The sequence below is a fragment of the Sinohyriopsis cumingii genome, chromosome 3 (genome assembly GCF_028554795.1).
Source record: "Sinohyriopsis cumingii isolate HCF-2022 chromosome 3, ASM2855479v2, whole genome shotgun sequence".
NCBI lineage: Eukaryota > Metazoa > Mollusca > Bivalvia > Unionida > Unionidae > Sinohyriopsis > Sinohyriopsis cumingii.
In genome coordinates this window covers 143,113,194-143,129,897 of record NC_142963.1, presented here as the reverse complement: position 1 = coordinate 143,129,897, position 16,704 = coordinate 143,113,194, and the positions used below count along the sequence as shown (strand labels likewise).

Sequence of the window (16,704 nt, the reverse complement as noted above, 5' to 3'; positions counted from 1 at the left end):
CTTGTGTCTATTCATCCTTCTGTATGTCTATCCACACCCAAAATTAAGTTTAATGTTAAAATTTGTATTACTTTCTTTTTATTGGATTTTGGGGCAGGTTTGACATGCATGTTATGGCCAATTTCTAATCAATGATATTCACATTACTTTGTTTTTTTGTAATGAATTCCAATATCACATTCCATTAATTTTATAAAAAAAAGAATTCCAATATAACATTCCTTAATTTTCTTTTAAAGAATTCCAGTCTATTCTCATATCTTAGAGCTTTACTTTCATCATTTTATTAAAAACTTTTTATCCAAGTTTTGTACTATGGATGATTATGTCCAGAACAAATAACTAGTTCAGTCAACTCCTTCATGATGACTGGATGCATGAGAGAAGTACAAAATTAATGGGATGCACAGGGAGTTATTTCCAAAATTTTAAAATTTTTACACTTTGTATTTTTGCATTTTTTAAAAAATACAGACACGTACAGTCATATCAACTTAGAATCACTGGAAAAAAGTAGAAAAGCGTGGAAAATAGGAAAATTACTGCTTATGGTTTAGTGTTTTTGGCACAACACAAGTTATTGAGGACTGAGACAATCGGAGTAAAGTGCCTTGCCCAAGGAAACACCATGATAGCAAACTGAGCTGATCCGAGGGTAGGATTTGAACCTGAGTCCTTTGGGTCACAAGTCGGTGATGTTTCAGAAAAAATAGGGTTCCATAAATGTGCTCATTTTTATAAGCATTCATCTTGTATGAGTTATCTGTTCAGTAATTCTCTAACTGTATGTGAGGAATTTTTTCATTGGCTATGCATGTGTGTTGCAATGTTTTGTCTTCTCACTTTTTTGTTATCTGATTCATTTTTAATTTAAACTGCAAATTGTCACACGAGCTAAACTATCGGCATGCTTGCATGAATTCATTCACACCATTTTTGGGGCTGGTTGTTATTTTACAATTATGGTCATTGTTGAGAATATGAAGTTTTATGTGAACTAGTACACCACTAAGAAATGGAGGTCAGTATGATAGGTTAACAGGAGCATACAAGTATGATAGGTCAACAGGAGCATACAAGTATGATAGGTTAACAGGAGCATACAAGTATGATAGGTCAACAGGAACATACAAGTATGATAGGTCAACAGGAGCATACAAGTATGATAGGTCAACAGGAGCATACAAGTATGATAGGTCAACAGGAGCATACAAGTATGATAGGTCAACAGGAGCATACAAGTATGATAGGTCAACAGGAGCATACAAGTATGATAGGTCAACAGGAGCATACAAGTATGATAGGTTAACAGGAGCATACAAGTATGATAGGTCAACAGGAGCATACAAGTATGATAGGTCAACAGGAGCATACAAGCATGATAGGTCAACAGGAGCATACAAGTATGATAGGTCAACAGGAGCATACAACTACATATTCATCAAAATAAAAGTCTAAAATTCATTTTTCTTTCTCACTATTTAAGAAAAATAAATGCAATTTCAAAATGACCTTCAAAACAATGACCTTGAAATAATTTATGAATAATGCATCATGACTTATTCAATGTAATTATTAATTTAAAATGGACATATTATGCACCTTATCTACTGCTGATCTGACATATTTCCTGTTATACTGGGCATCAGTGGGGAGATCTAGCCACAGTCTGTGCATGCTGTCATGCTTCCTTTTTAGACGAGGGTACTTCCTGTACAGGTTATCCACAAGGAAAATCTTCATCCTTCATGGGAATCATGTGATAATTTTGAATATTGAAACTAGTAATAGTAAAGTTCAACTCCATTCAAGAAACTGACATCCTCAGTCTGTACAAGTGGACAGACCCAGTACATTAGTTATAGAACAGTGTATCATTCATTGATTGCAAATAACATTTTCTTTAGTTTACATTACATGTATATTTATGTCATAAGCACGCTATAAATAGGTGCAGGAGAGTGACAACAAACCACAACATAATAACAGTAGAAGATATAATATTTGCTTTCAGTGGAAAACAGTGATATCACTGGTTGTGAAGTTCAGTGGAAAACAGTGATATCATTGGTTGTAAAGTTCACTGGAAAACAGTGATATCATTGGTTGTAAATTTCAGCACAGGGAATTGTATTTTTCATGGATTGCAATAAAGTGAAAATTTAATGGCATAGTTTCTTTTAAAAAAGGATCCTGTGTCTCTTTTGCAAGATTTTCCCAAGAGGTAAATCCTCCCAAAATGAATATATAAGGAATTCCATATAAAAAAGTAATATAGCAGTTCAGCCCTATTAGTCTCCATAATTTCATGAGTGAGACATGTAAAGCTGAGGCATCCTCCCAGGATTGGCCATTCATTTGTGTATTAATTGAGCCATTCAGACTTATCATCAGCCATTTTGTTTGTATTTTGATGATTGTCATAGATACAGTATTTTCATGATAGTATCAGAAACAAAGTTTAAAAAAATTAGTCCCTTTTTACTAAAATATAACGTTGTTAATATTTATTGTAAGATAGACTGACTTGTCAGAATGAACCACAACGTTTTTCCTTTCTGTTTTTCTTTTTATGTTAAATGAAAATTGTTCAGATGCATAGAAATGATTTTAAAAACACAAACACTCTCATGGAAATTAGATAAATATTAGTTGATTAGCATACAGAGCAAAAACTGATGAGGTGGACATTGCTCAAACATCCATAATATTATGGTTGGGGTATTTTCAGATCTCTAGGGAATTAGCAGTTGCTATCACATGATAAACTTAACATTTTTTTGTAAAGTTAAATTGAAAAGGTGGTAGTAGTTACTACGGTATAGCATATGTAGGTGTTTCATAACATGATTGACAGTTTTTATGCATGGTTTGACCATCATCTTTCACTTTTTTCAAAGGGATAGAAAAACCAAAATAAAATGTTCATTTTCACCGAGTTAATACATCATTTAATGCTTCATTTTACTATCATCTGATAACTTGATGCTATATATTTTGTGATTCACAATCACCAAAGAAAATACTTGTTGATGATATTATACCACCTGTACACTCTCAACTGGCCACCGCTTTAAATAAGACACATTTCCATTACTCTCTCCACTTGCCACATCTTTAAATAAGATATAGTTCCTGTTCCCAACAGTTGCTTGTTTAAATGAAGTTTCAGAGTATTAGAAAATTATTAAAATTCTTTATAATTGATTTTTACATACTCATTATACAGCCATGCATGCTGGTCATTTTTGCTCATATTATGTATGCTTGTTCAGTGTTGTTATTGTGGTTCTCTTGTTAATATCTGTAGGCAGGCGAGATTTTATTCTGCCGCCAAAACGTACAGACAGTCTAAGGAATGACTCTGTTAATAGCAACAACCAGGGGTTGTCTCCCCCTCAAGAGCGCATGAAAGTGCAAGTCCTAACACATAGGGGAAGCATATCATCTGAAGATTCAGTGTAAGTGTCGATTCGAGAAGCGGAATAGTCACAAGGGTAATAATATTTCTTGGCTGCATTTGTAAAATGTTAAAGTACATTATTTTCATATTGTCTCCTGCTTACTTTCTTCACTTGGTCCCATGGGAAGATAATTACAACATTATTTTCATATTGTCTCTTCTGCTTACTTTCTTCACTTGGTCCTATGGGAAGATAATTACAACATTACTGAAACCAGTATCTTGTAACTGTGTAAGTCTTCAGAACCGCATTTAAGAGAAATTGTTTAATATTTTGAGACTTTCTTTGATTTATTGGCACATATTACAAAGCTACACAAGGCTTACACATACAGTTTATTCTTTATAGTAGTCTGACTGTATGTAGCTGTGATTTTACATTATTCACAATTGAAAAAAATCTGAGCATTTTATTTGGACTTACATTCCTATAAATTAGTAGCACTTCTAGTTATAGACTTGAAGGGCTTATGTAATGGTATTTTGTCCATTGTCCATCTTTCCACTTGAACAAGTTGCATTATTGATACTCCTCATGAACTTCAAGGATTACCATGAAACCTTGTACACACATTCATCTCGTGGTCTAGTTGCTCCTAGATGAAAATGAAGCTTCTCAGACATCCAATATGGCTGCCACACTGGCCTTATTGAAAATCTCTTTATCACATTTCCTCCTGAATCGATGGTCATATCAGGATGGTGTTTTCACTTAAAGACTCTTTATGACGTCTAGTTGATTCTTTACGAAAATGGTATAGAGCTGGTATTCAATATGGCCACAACAGCTGCTATTTTGAAAATATTTTTTTCACAACTACTCCTGAATGGATGGCCATATCAGCATGGGTTTTCACTAAAAGACTTGTGTCTCTTTGGTCCTAAATGAAAATGTGATGGTTCTCATAACCTTTATGGCCACCAGAGCGACCATCTTGAAAATCTTGTTTTTCCTACTTCATATAAATGAAATGCAATTTTGCCATTTTCATCAGATGATGACTTGTGATGTCTAGTCATTCCTAAATAAAGTGGTGTCAATAAGATGTCTAATTTGGCTGCCATAGTGGCCATTTTGAAATTCTTGTTAATTCTAACCCTTCTGATAGAAAAGTAATATTGCCAACAGTGGACCATCTTGAAAATATTTTTGTCACTAAACTGCCTGAATGGATGGTTGTATTAAGATAGGGGTTTTACTAAACAACTTCTTTTAATGTCTAGTTGGTTCTACTGGTGCCATTCAGACATTGAATAGGCTGTCATAATCTTGTTGTTATAACATAGATTTTCACTAACTTGTGAGTTCCATTTCAATTACAGTGGATGATTTTAATGGTAGTTATTATCAGTTTGCAGTTGGATAATTGGAAGACAAGTGTCATTCATTATAACCCAGTACTGTGTGAGCCTTTGCGCATTCATAAATATTTGCACCAGAATCCACTTATAATTTTTTCCTGGTAACCAGAAATTTATGTTTAAGAAATACTATCAAAAACATAAGAACAACAATTATATTTCAGACTGCTATCAGCTGTTTTATTTAATATCCAGAAATTATCATAGGTAGTTATTGATGGGTTTGCACTAATTGTTGTAATTAAAATGTTTGCATGAAATTATTTCTACTGATCTGACATTTATTTGTGCTAATATTTCACATGGGAAGGCAGTGTTGTTTGCATGTTCCTGAATGGGTCAGTTCCAGATTTTAAAACTTTAATATTAGTCCGGTTTGGCTGGTCAGTGCCTTGACAATGATACCTGGAGACCCCCCCTTGCCCAAATTACATGTCAGAGTTAAAGTTTTTAGTAATTCCATGTTATTGTGGATTTATACTTCATTTAGGAAATATAAATTTTGAAGAACTTTTTAAGGGCTTTCCAATATGTCTCTGCTAACTTTGAAAGACCGTTTTTAACAGATCATGGAAAAAGTATACATAAAAAAAATTATTTTCATATGTTGTACTTATAAAATAAATTCTGGATCAGTTATGTGTGTTTTCTTTCACTGTCCTTTAAGCAAGATGCTTAGTTAAAAACATGGGCTTTTTATATCATTGCATGTGTCTGCACAACTATACATTTGTCTATTGTTTAATTTTGTCCCCACAATTTTTTAATTTAGTTTAGCGAGCTTAATATACAGGCACGATTTTTGAAAATGTTAGAATTGAACTTCTTAAATTTATTTTCTGAAAGGTTTCAGGTCACTATCTTATTGGATGCAACAAAAATATCTATCTTGATAAAAGTTTCTATAAATTAAGCTAGAAAAAAAATTCATGATAATATTTTATTAAGTTGTCCAGTATCCATGTATTAAACAAGATATAAAATATTGTGCCCTAGTGGAGACTTGTTCCTTGCCCATAGGTTAGAGTTCTCATCATGTAGGTAATTTTGTAATTCCATGTATATATGTCTGGGACTGACCTTACATTATCTGGACTGAGGGTAGCAAGTGCTAATTTTTGTGTACTTCATTCATTTGGAATGCTTTGCATGTTTCTGTGTACTCCATTCATTTGGAATGCTTTGGATGTTTCTGTGTTGCATGTGATTATTGTCATGCTTTTTTCAGATGCAGCCATGAAACTACAGTATGACAGTGGATGTAATTATTACCCAAAAGGACTTCGTCACACGATGCGCTAATCAGTTCAAAATGATCTCATATATACCTCAGTTTAGTTCAGCATTTATTGTCTGTTCTGATGTGAATTCCATTTTTGTGTGACTTCATTGACAGGAATATTCGTTACTAATCATAATGTACACTTGACATGATCAAGTAGTGTTGGACATGGAAAGTGCTGTTGATACATTGTTGTACTTTACAGTGATGTTGATACACTGTGTTGTATATCATGGTGCTTGTCATGGTAGATATCTTCAAAACAGTCTTGAAAATCTTAAGAACACTCAAACAGGAAACTGAATTTCATAGCCACTTACATGCAAGTTTCTTTGTGGATATCGTTGGTTGTAAAGACATTCCAACTGTTACCATGGACTTCTATTATGACCACGAACAGTTAACATCAATAATGTGACACATTCCATAAATGGTTGGTTGATTTTAATGGCACTGTTAACACATTATTGGCTTTATCATGTTCAAGAAGTTGAAGCAATGCCTTTTCCAAGGACATATCAAGACAGCCAACCGTGCTGGCTGGAACAGGGTAACATACCCACAAACCTTGGATTACAAGCTTTTTGGACTCTTATCAACTGAGCTTACACAGCTCCCACCACAAAAGAGATATTGTACACATTTTACTTAAACCACTTGAATTTGTGATAAATTTGTTAATGATTTGTTGTACTGTTTTTATACAATAGTGAAAACCGGAATACAGTAGTAACATTAAGATGCCAATTCACCATGAGCAGTTCTTGCAGAGTTAAATTTGATGACTTGATTTGCTTTCTCTTATATGCATTTCTTTTCTTTAAAAATATTTATGCAGGTTTTTGGTATTTTTTTTATAACACGCATGCATGACACATGATTACAGATTTTTACCCATCGTTTATTTCAGATTAATCTTATTATGTAATTGATAATCAATTGAAAAGTAATCATGGAACATTATCCCTTTTGAAAAGTAATCATGGAACATTATCCCTTTTGAAAAGTAATCATGGAACATTATCCCTTTTGAAAAGTAATCACGGAACATTATCCCTTTTGCATTTAGTAAAGAAATAATCCCAATATTTTTTAACACTTGCTCATGATTAAATACCAAAAGGATGCAGTTTAGTTTTCAGAGTAATGTTGCTGCTGCTGCAGGCTTTTCTACTATTGACCTTACGTCTACTCCACCCACCTGCGTCCACCACACCAAAGAATTGATCACTTGTCAGTAGTGATTGCTGATTAGACCTAATTAGCTGCACACGCATTGAACATTCAGGCAACTGACCATATTTCAGTTGACATATATTAACTTTCGTTGATATTAACTTTGAATATACATAAATGAAGGACAAGAATATAAATGAAGGACCAAATTGTATGAAATTTATAGGTTTAACTTGTCAGAACAACTATCATACTGCAGAAATTTAATAAACATATTTTAACATCAAAAAATGAATGTGCTAATGTTAAAGGAGTTAAAAGTTTTCAGTAGTATGGTCAGTTGAAACCCACATTTAAGCTTCAAGACAGCTGTACATTTATTGTTCCCTAACATTTCATAATTTGTCAGTGAAAGGAACCTAATCGGTGAATTAACTAATCGAATTAGTTGTGTGAAATGGTACCATGGTTCAAGAAATTGCCATATTCACACATATAGTTTTATTTGTAATTTTCTTAAGCATAATGTATTGTTTTAACAAGATAATATTGGCCCAGTCCAATGAATTTTCATGTTTAGCCATAGTTTTAATATATAGTATGTGTTCAACAAAGTAAAGTTGTGACCAAGTTGTGACAGAATAAAAACTACACAATGCTAAGCAATGTGTTCAACAAAGTAAAGTTGTTACCAAGTTGTGACAGAATAAAAACTACACAATGCTAAGCAATGTGTTCAACAAAGTAAAGTTGTTACCAAGTTGTGACAGAATAAAAACTACACAATGCTAAGCAATGTGTTCAGCAAAGTAAAGTTGTTACCAAGTTGTGACAGAATAAAAACTGCACAATGCTAAGCAAGGTTTATACTTATCCTGTTGCAAAGGGCAATTACTCTAATATTTGTTTTGTAGTATGTATAAATATTAATATGTAAAATTTAGCCTCAAAGGTATTGTATGGTTTTATGTCCACTAATGGATTATGTATTGTTTACAGACTTTGTAAATAAAATTTCAGTGTTACTGTATTTGCAAGATGACATTCAGATGTGTGATGGATGATTCAATTTTGTATAATTGCGGTGTGTACATAATGGAAGTCGTACGTATCATGTATATTTTGAATCTTCATGGACAGATATGGACAAAGACATCATAATTTTATAATTCCTCATAATTTTAATCATTTAGAGAAAATTATTCATAATTAAACAGAAGATTAATGAATTGTACATTTATCCCATTTTTCCTGAACAAACTTTATAGAAATAGTAATGACTAATGTTTTTTGCTTGTTATATGCATGCTTATTTTGCTATACAGAGAACATATCACACAGTGATGTACAAAGGTTGAATGCAGCATGAGGCAGAAGTTGAATAGTTTAAACTAATTTTCCAATTACTAAAGCAAGTTTTGGAATACAGCAATCAGTTGATCATTAGTTTTATATGAAGACAGTTGATCAGCAGAAAAAACTTGCATATATTGAAGAAATTTTAAATTATTTTTGTACAAACAAAAACACGTTCTCGACAAACTTGTGATGTTCCAATGTTAGAGTGCAGGTAAAATGACAAATAACGTCTCACCAATTGTAACCCATTTTATGACATAGAAGGAGCAGTATGTGTTTATTAGTTTCACTTGGAGCTTATTGATGCCAAAAAAATCTTCAATGGTAAACGCTATGGAGACACTCTTGCCTAGGTTACTGAATAGAGCTAAAATATCAAGAATTTGTACACCATTGAAAAAACGTATAACAAAATGGTCTTTGGTCCAGGTCTTATCCGAAATGCAAACTGTTTGCACGTTCATTAGATCTTAGTTCTCCAAACGTCATACACTAGCTTTCATCTGACCTTTACTAAACCTAAGCCGCATTTTGATCTCTGTTTCGTTTTTGAGAAACCACAATCCTACCCAAAGATGTTCCTGTATTATTGTAAACATATTTCTCATACCTTCTACACCAAATATAAAGTTTTACATTCCACTTAACTGTGATGTTCAAGAATACAATTTTTTAAGACTGACTGTTTTAAATGGCAGTAAAGATGGCACTCCCGTTTCTGCAACATATAAACTTTGGTGTTGAAAGAAGAATTGAACAAGTTGTCTCCAAGTAGGATTGGAGATTGAAATTTCATTACTGCATTCCCTCTTAAAAAATAACATGATTTCAGAACTGGGGGGAATTGCTCATAATGAAAAGGTTTCTGTTGCAAGTATTTGGTCCTTCTTTCTAACGAGGGTGTTATTATAGCTGTAAATTCCTTAGCATGCAGTACTTAATATATTCTGTTTATATCCCCAATCAAAATTTTCATTTGTTGGAAAGCTTTAATCAGACCTGTGTATTACCATTACTCAATTCGGATTGAAGTGGCCTCGATGTGTAGATCAACTTTATTATCTTTGAGTAGATAAATGTATGTGTGTGTGTATGTGTATGTATATATGTATGTGTGTGTAATAATTGGGATCCGTGGAACGCATCCTTTAGACAAGTTCTTTCTACAGATGGTCACTAAAGCAGATTTTTCTTTACCCATTTTCTTGCTCCAGATTAATGGCAGTTGATTTTAAAGGTCTCATATTTAACAGTTGTCAAGTAAAGAGCATTTAAATGTTTTGCATTATTCAGTGTTGTATTGTTATTTTAGAAATGGTGTACATGTACTTGCCAAGGACCAATTATCGCTGCATACTGATCTTCACCACGGGGTTATAATATGTCTTGAATATTTCGTGAACAGATGAGAATTTGTATTTATTATGCATACCTTTAAAATATAAATTTTAATCTGGTTCTTTCAGGTGTATACATAATAAGTAAAAACTTGCATCTTTTCATGAGATAATAGCAACATTTTAGAATATATGGCAACAATTGGTACCTGGTGAGAAATGGTCCCCTGCCCGTAGTTTTCAGGTTTTCATGTGTGAAGAAGTCCCATTCAGCTTGTGCAGTTTTGATTCCACTTTTAACAGATATTTAAATTTCCCATTTCGTATTGGAACATTTAGATATACATTTTTATTTTCCCACTTATCATCTACAGCTTTACCTTTCCATTAAAAACAAGTAACTATACCTAAATGTGTAAAGCTTGTTCATGTGAAAAATGGATATGCATTTTTATGTTGAACAGTCCAAAGCAATTACAGAAAGGTCAGGAATCAGTACATGTGTATTTCTTTCCTAAACAATTACAGAAAGCTCAGGAATCAGTACATGTGTATTTCTTTCCTAAACAAATTGCACAAGTATCATGTACACATTGTTAGAATATCTTGTTTCAGGATGCACAAGACATTCCATTTAGTTCTATATTTGCAGTATTATACTGGTATGGACATTTTTGTTGATATTGTGTTACTGTTCACTTTGCTGTGGCAATTTCATATTTCAGTTAAACAGTGTATTGAGCTTTAAAAATACCCAAAACTGGTATTACTTTCATATCAATTAAGTAATGATTTGTAGAGCAAGAAATCCATTTGATGTAAACAGTCTTGGGAGCTATCAATTTATCTAATCAGGATCAGAAAGTTCCGCAATCTAAAAATATCATGACACAAGCACAATCTGTTGTTTTGCATAGCCCTCAATTATTTTATTACTTTCACACTCTTGTCCACAGATACAATCTGCTGTTCATAGCACAAATCACAGAGGATTGTTATTATTGAGTGTATGTGACCTTTTCATTCAATCAGTTCAGAATAGTTTTTTATGAAAATAATAGATTGTTTTATTGCTGCGATGTATGATATTGACCAAGAAGTGTTGTTTGCTAGTATTTATTTTTCACAGCTCAGTAAACAGTAAAGCAACATAATAGGGAAAACATGACCACAGCATTTTTTTTATGCAAAACCTCTTAAAATTGCTTTATTACTTTCACACCATGGTCCACAGATATATCCATGCAAGCATAATACATTTTATGGAGTTGAATCCACTGTGACGAAACATACATTTTAATACTCTTTTACATGCGTAACCTGAAAAGCCATTAAAAATTCAGAATAATTTTATGAAAGTTTATAATCTTAACTGCTGGTCTTTTTTCTCACAATCCACATAGGGAAAAATCTGTCTAGGTAATACACCAAGTACTCCTAAATTTTTGCCACAAAATTTATTTATCCTAATCATTGTTAGGTATTACACATGGCAACCATTTTTATAAACTAGAACCAAGCTAGCAGTCTCACACCCTTTCTGAAATCTTCTGCATGTAGCTAAGGGTTTTCATATAGTAGTTATTTGAAGCGAGGTATTTTAGATGGCTGATTTATCTCCACCATGTTACTTGACAGAGCCAGAGATTTGATACCTCAACTTTTAAATAAGTATAAGCATGTTTATTGCCAGCTTTGCCACATCAGAAATATTATTGTCCAGTATGTTTCAATAGCTTTAATCTATTAGTTTTTCAGGCATTCACATATCATGTGCAAAGTTTATTGAATTAGTTTTATTTGGACTTCTGGTTTGCATGTCTTCTCTTTGGTTGTCAATTCTTGCATGTGCAAGTATATACAGAGTTGTGTATAAATGTATCATATTTGTGACACTTTTGTGTTATTTATTATAAGAATGAATTGTAAGATTTTTCTGTACAATTTCATGTCTGAGACACATTTTGTACATGCAAAATCTTTTTATTTAGAATAAATTGACATTTTGTACTGTATGTCTTTTTAGTATTTTATTTCCTGACAGACAATTGAAAAGTAAATAAGGCAAAAAATAATGGGAGAATACAACCCCAATTACATTACAAGCTTTTCTTTTAGAAAAAGGACAAGGAGAAATTACCTCTCCTATGTCAAGACACCCACTGAAAGTATCATATGGCACATTACTCTCAATCACTATACTACTTATGCTAGGACCTAGTGGTCCATCACTCTAAATTTATATTACTACTTATGCTAGTACCCAATATTCCAACATTCTAAATTTATATTAGAACCTATGCTAGTACCTAGTGGTCCATCTCTCCAAATTTAAATACTACTTATACTGGTACAAAATGATCCAACATTCTAAATGTATATACTACTACCCAGTGGTCCACAAATCTAAATTTATATACTACTTATACTAGTACACAGTGGTCCAACATGAAATTTATATACTACTTATACTGGTGAAAAATGATCCAGCAATCAATTTATAAACTACCAATACTGGTACCCAGTAGTCCAGCATTCTAAATTTATATACCACTTATACTGGTACCCAGTGGTCCAACTCTCTAAATTTATATACTACTTATACTGGTGGGGCCCCGAGTGGCCGAGTGGTCTGAAGCGCTCTTTGTTACGGATCACTGCCATCTCATCTCTGTCTGCGGCGGTTCGAGTCTAAGATTCAGCCAATGTGGGCATGTGAGAAAGCTTCCAGTAGCTTCTCGTGGGTTGGTGGTTCTTTCCGGGGTTTTCCGGGTTCTTCCTCCACCATTATTACTGGCCACCATGTATAGCCTATCGTGTGCTGAAAAATGGCGTTAAACCCCACAACAACAACAACAACTTATACTGGTACCGAGTAGTCCAACAATCTAAATTTATATACTACTTATACTGGTATCCAGTGGTCCAACTCTAAATTTATATATTACTTATACTGGTACCCAGTGGTCCAACTCTCTAAATTTATATACTACTTATACTGGTACCCAGTGGTCCAACTCTCTAAATTTATATACTACTTATACTGGTAAAAAATGATCCAGCAATCAATTTATAAACTACTAATACTAGTACCCAGTAGTTAAGCATTCTAAATTTATATACTACTTATACTAGTAACCAGTAGTCCAGCATTCTAAAGTTATATACTACTTATGCTAGTACTCAGTAGTCCAGCATTCTAAATTTATATACTACTTATGCTAGTACCCAGCAATCAATTTATAAACTACTAATACTGGTACCCAGTAGTAAAGCAGTCTAAATTTATATAATACTTATACTAGTAACCAGTGGTCCAACAATCTAAATTTATATACTACTTATACTAAATTTATATACTGCTTATACTGGTACCAAATGGCCTAACACTATTTATAAACTACTTATGCTAGTACCCAGTGGTCCATCACTCGAAATTTGTATACTACTTATGCTGGTAAAAAATGATCCAGCAATCAATTTATAAACTACTAATACTGGTACCCAGTGGTCCAACTCTCTAAATTTATATACTACTTATACTGGTATCCAGTGGTCCAACATTCTAAATTTATATTACTACTTATGCTAGTACCCAGTGGTCCAACAATCTAAATTTATATACTACTTATACTGGTACAAAATGATCCAATTCTAAATTTATATGCTACTTTTACTAAATTTATATACTGCTTATACTGGTACCAAATGGCCTAACACTCTATTTATAAACTACTTATACTAGTACCCAGTGGTCCAACATCATCAACTTATATACTACCCAACACTTTGTCTTTCCATCAAATACATTATGCAATCACATTAACATTTAGGAAATTACTGTCACCTCCAAACCCAGCCCTTCCTGAAAGATGAAAAAAATGTCACTCCATCATATAGACAAAGGGAATAACTCATATAGGTTAACTCCCTTTGTTTCCACTAGGTGGCAACCTGTATCCCAGATGTTACCAGTTCAAACATTAACTTGCAACTGTGAACATTACCTCAGATTAAGTAAATTTTGACCACCTGACATTTACTTTCAGTAGCATAGTAAGTCTGATTTTTAATATACCTGGAATTTTTGCACCAGTTGTTCTTTTCAGGTAATATTGATTACAAAAACGAGTGTTTTCACCAGTTTCATTTATTACTGCTCTGTAGAGACGGCAGTGTCTATCTGTGCGATGTAATGAATACATGACCAGTCGCTACCTGTCCAATGTGCATTTCCATATACCTCTTCACATGGTATCATGCAAATACCATTGCTTTCACTAGCAATAGGTAGTGTATCAATTCCATGTTCTTCCATTTGGACTTGAGCTCAGCCCTTGGGCCTTCTACACGACATTGGACTGTGCCATATCCCATTTTAGGATGTCCTCCCACACAGTAATGGTGGCATACCTGGACGATACACTGCAGAAACACTTCTACATGACATTGGACTGTGCCACATCCCACACAGCAATGGTGGCATACCTGGACGATATACTGCAGAAACACTTGTCAAGTTCGGTTTTGGTTCATGATATGAACAGTCCTCTCTACTTCAGTTTCGGGTGCGTAATTCAGATCTTGTTCCTTCTCAACACTGTATTCATCTAGGTATGAAGTTTCCAACTTTTATCTGGTTCATCTTACTCCCAAACAAAGCAACAGTATTGTTCATGCACTGAAGAAGGCGTCTACCGTGACGTTCATTTTGGCAATGGAGTTTCTTCAACTCCTTGACCTGCTCAGTCTGATGGCAGACCATTTGTACCTCAATCACTTTAACGTGCACCTCTACAGATGGCATACTGGAAAAGAGGCGCACAATCTCGGATCCTTTAGATCATCAGATTATGATCTCTACCAAAATCCAACACTTACTGCTTCAGAGACTGACAGGGAGTAGCTAGTGGAGGGAAGACCTTTGGAAGCCCCACAAATGGATGACAATCTGTTGATGCCAGTTTTTCTGGTTGGGGTGGCACCAGACTTTGTTATTGTAAAGTCAACCTCATCCCCAGGCATGACCTTGTAAATTTTGCTGGATTTGCCTGGGAAACTTTTGAATGTAAATCAATAACTAGGTTTCGAATCCCATAGGACTTGCCCTCACATGTGTATAAATACTTGATCTTTGAAGATGCTGACTTCACTTTTTAGAAGTTCTTACTTTTAGTAGAGCAGTCATCATGTTCCTTCTGGGTGACCTGGGTACAGATTGGATGCTACTGTATTTGCTCCTTGTCTCCTAATGTTAATATGATCAGGTTTATGTATTTGATGGAGAAAGTTTGTGTACGTGATTTTTAATTTTAATGTAGCTTTAACAATTTTCCAGTCATATCACTATGATGTGCATGTGGCAGTTTATAGTGATGTTTAGCACTGGGGCGTCTTGCTGCAAACATGTAACATCACATCCCACCCAGTCACATTATCCTGACACCAGAAAATACTAATCACATTAATATCAATCCATCCCCTACAAATGTGAGCATCCTGTTACAGGTTGCACTCAAGGCTAAACTGGTAACCTCTTGGACACAGATGGCCTTTAATGGGAACAAGGAGAGTTAATCTATGTGTTACTTCCCTTCCTCTATGACGCCAAGACAATATGTTTTGTCTTTCAGGGACGGGTGGATTGGGAGGTAGCAGAGAATAATTTATGAATGTTAATGTGATAAAGTATTTTCAAAGGATCAAAATTTACTTTAAAGTTTCAAAAACACCTCTGCAAAATTTGCTTATCTTGAACTGCTGCAGAGTTGTGCTCAAGAAATGAAAATGATTATGGATAGACAGCAAGAAGAGGATGATTTTAGTCTACACCAACTGACAAACTATTTGCCAGGTGACAATGATTTGTCTACATTTCCTTATATAGTAAATTTGCATAAACACAGTATACAGGGACCTAACAGTTATCATGGGTTTTGCTCCAATTTGAAGTGTTAATGGTGGCTGGATGATGAACAAACAAATGTACAAACTATTGAAACTGAAGAATTGTGAATAGTATCCCCAAATGGGATTTTAGTGCGGGGAAAATACAAGGCTGAATGAAGAAAGTAACACAGCATTTACCAGTATCAGGTTTGACTGCTCCGTTGGCCAAATGGTTTGGGCATCTGCCTCAGATGCAGGAGGTCGTGGGTTTGATCCTCAGCCGAGTCATACCAATGACTTACAAAAATGGTACTAACAGCTGCCTTGCTTGGCACTCAGCATTAAGAGGTCAGAGTTAGGACTGGTCGGTCTGGTGTCAGGATAATGTGACTGGGTGGGACATCATACTACATGTCTGTGGCATGATGCCCCAGTGCTAGACATCACTATAAACTGTCACACTGCAGACATCGTAGCAGTATGACTGAAAAATTGTTAAATCTACGTTAAAAATCCAAATCACACACACACACACACACACACACACACACACCAATATCAGGTTTCTATTTAACAAGAGGCCAAGGGTGAGAATTTGGAAAACACATCAATATCAAGAAGTCATTGACAGATCTGTATAACTGGGTCATATCCGAGGTCAGCATCATGACAAATCTGTATAACTGGGTCATATCCTTCTATGTCAGCATCATGACAAATCTGTATAACTGGGTCATATCCTTCTATGTCAGCATCATGACAAATCTGTATAACTGGGTCATATCCTTCTATGTCAGCATCATGACAAATCTGTATAACTGGGTCATATCCTTCTA

At 34.2% G+C, this 16,704-nt stretch overlaps 1 protein-coding gene across 2 annotated transcripts in view; it reads left to right on the top strand.

The window, feature by feature from the left end:
* The window catches only part of LOC149804003 (cadherin EGF LAG seven-pass G-type receptor 1-like), a 150,336-nt gene extending 138,342 nt beyond the window's left edge, over positions 1-11,994 (top strand). The window contains exons 34-35 of one of the 2 annotated variants that reach the window (XM_089953858.1): positions 3,311-3,461; positions 6,054-11,994. In XM_089953858.1, coding sequence (XP_089809984.1) covers positions 3,311-3,461; positions 6,054-6,078 — 176 coding nt within the window. In that variant the 3' untranslated portion in view covers positions 6,079-11,994. Of the gene's footprint in view, positions 1-3,310; positions 3,498-6,053 lie in introns of both variants that reach the window. The other variant, XM_089953859.1, reaches the window with a different exon arrangement.
* The last annotated feature ends 4,710 nt before the right edge of the window (positions 11,995-16,704 follow it).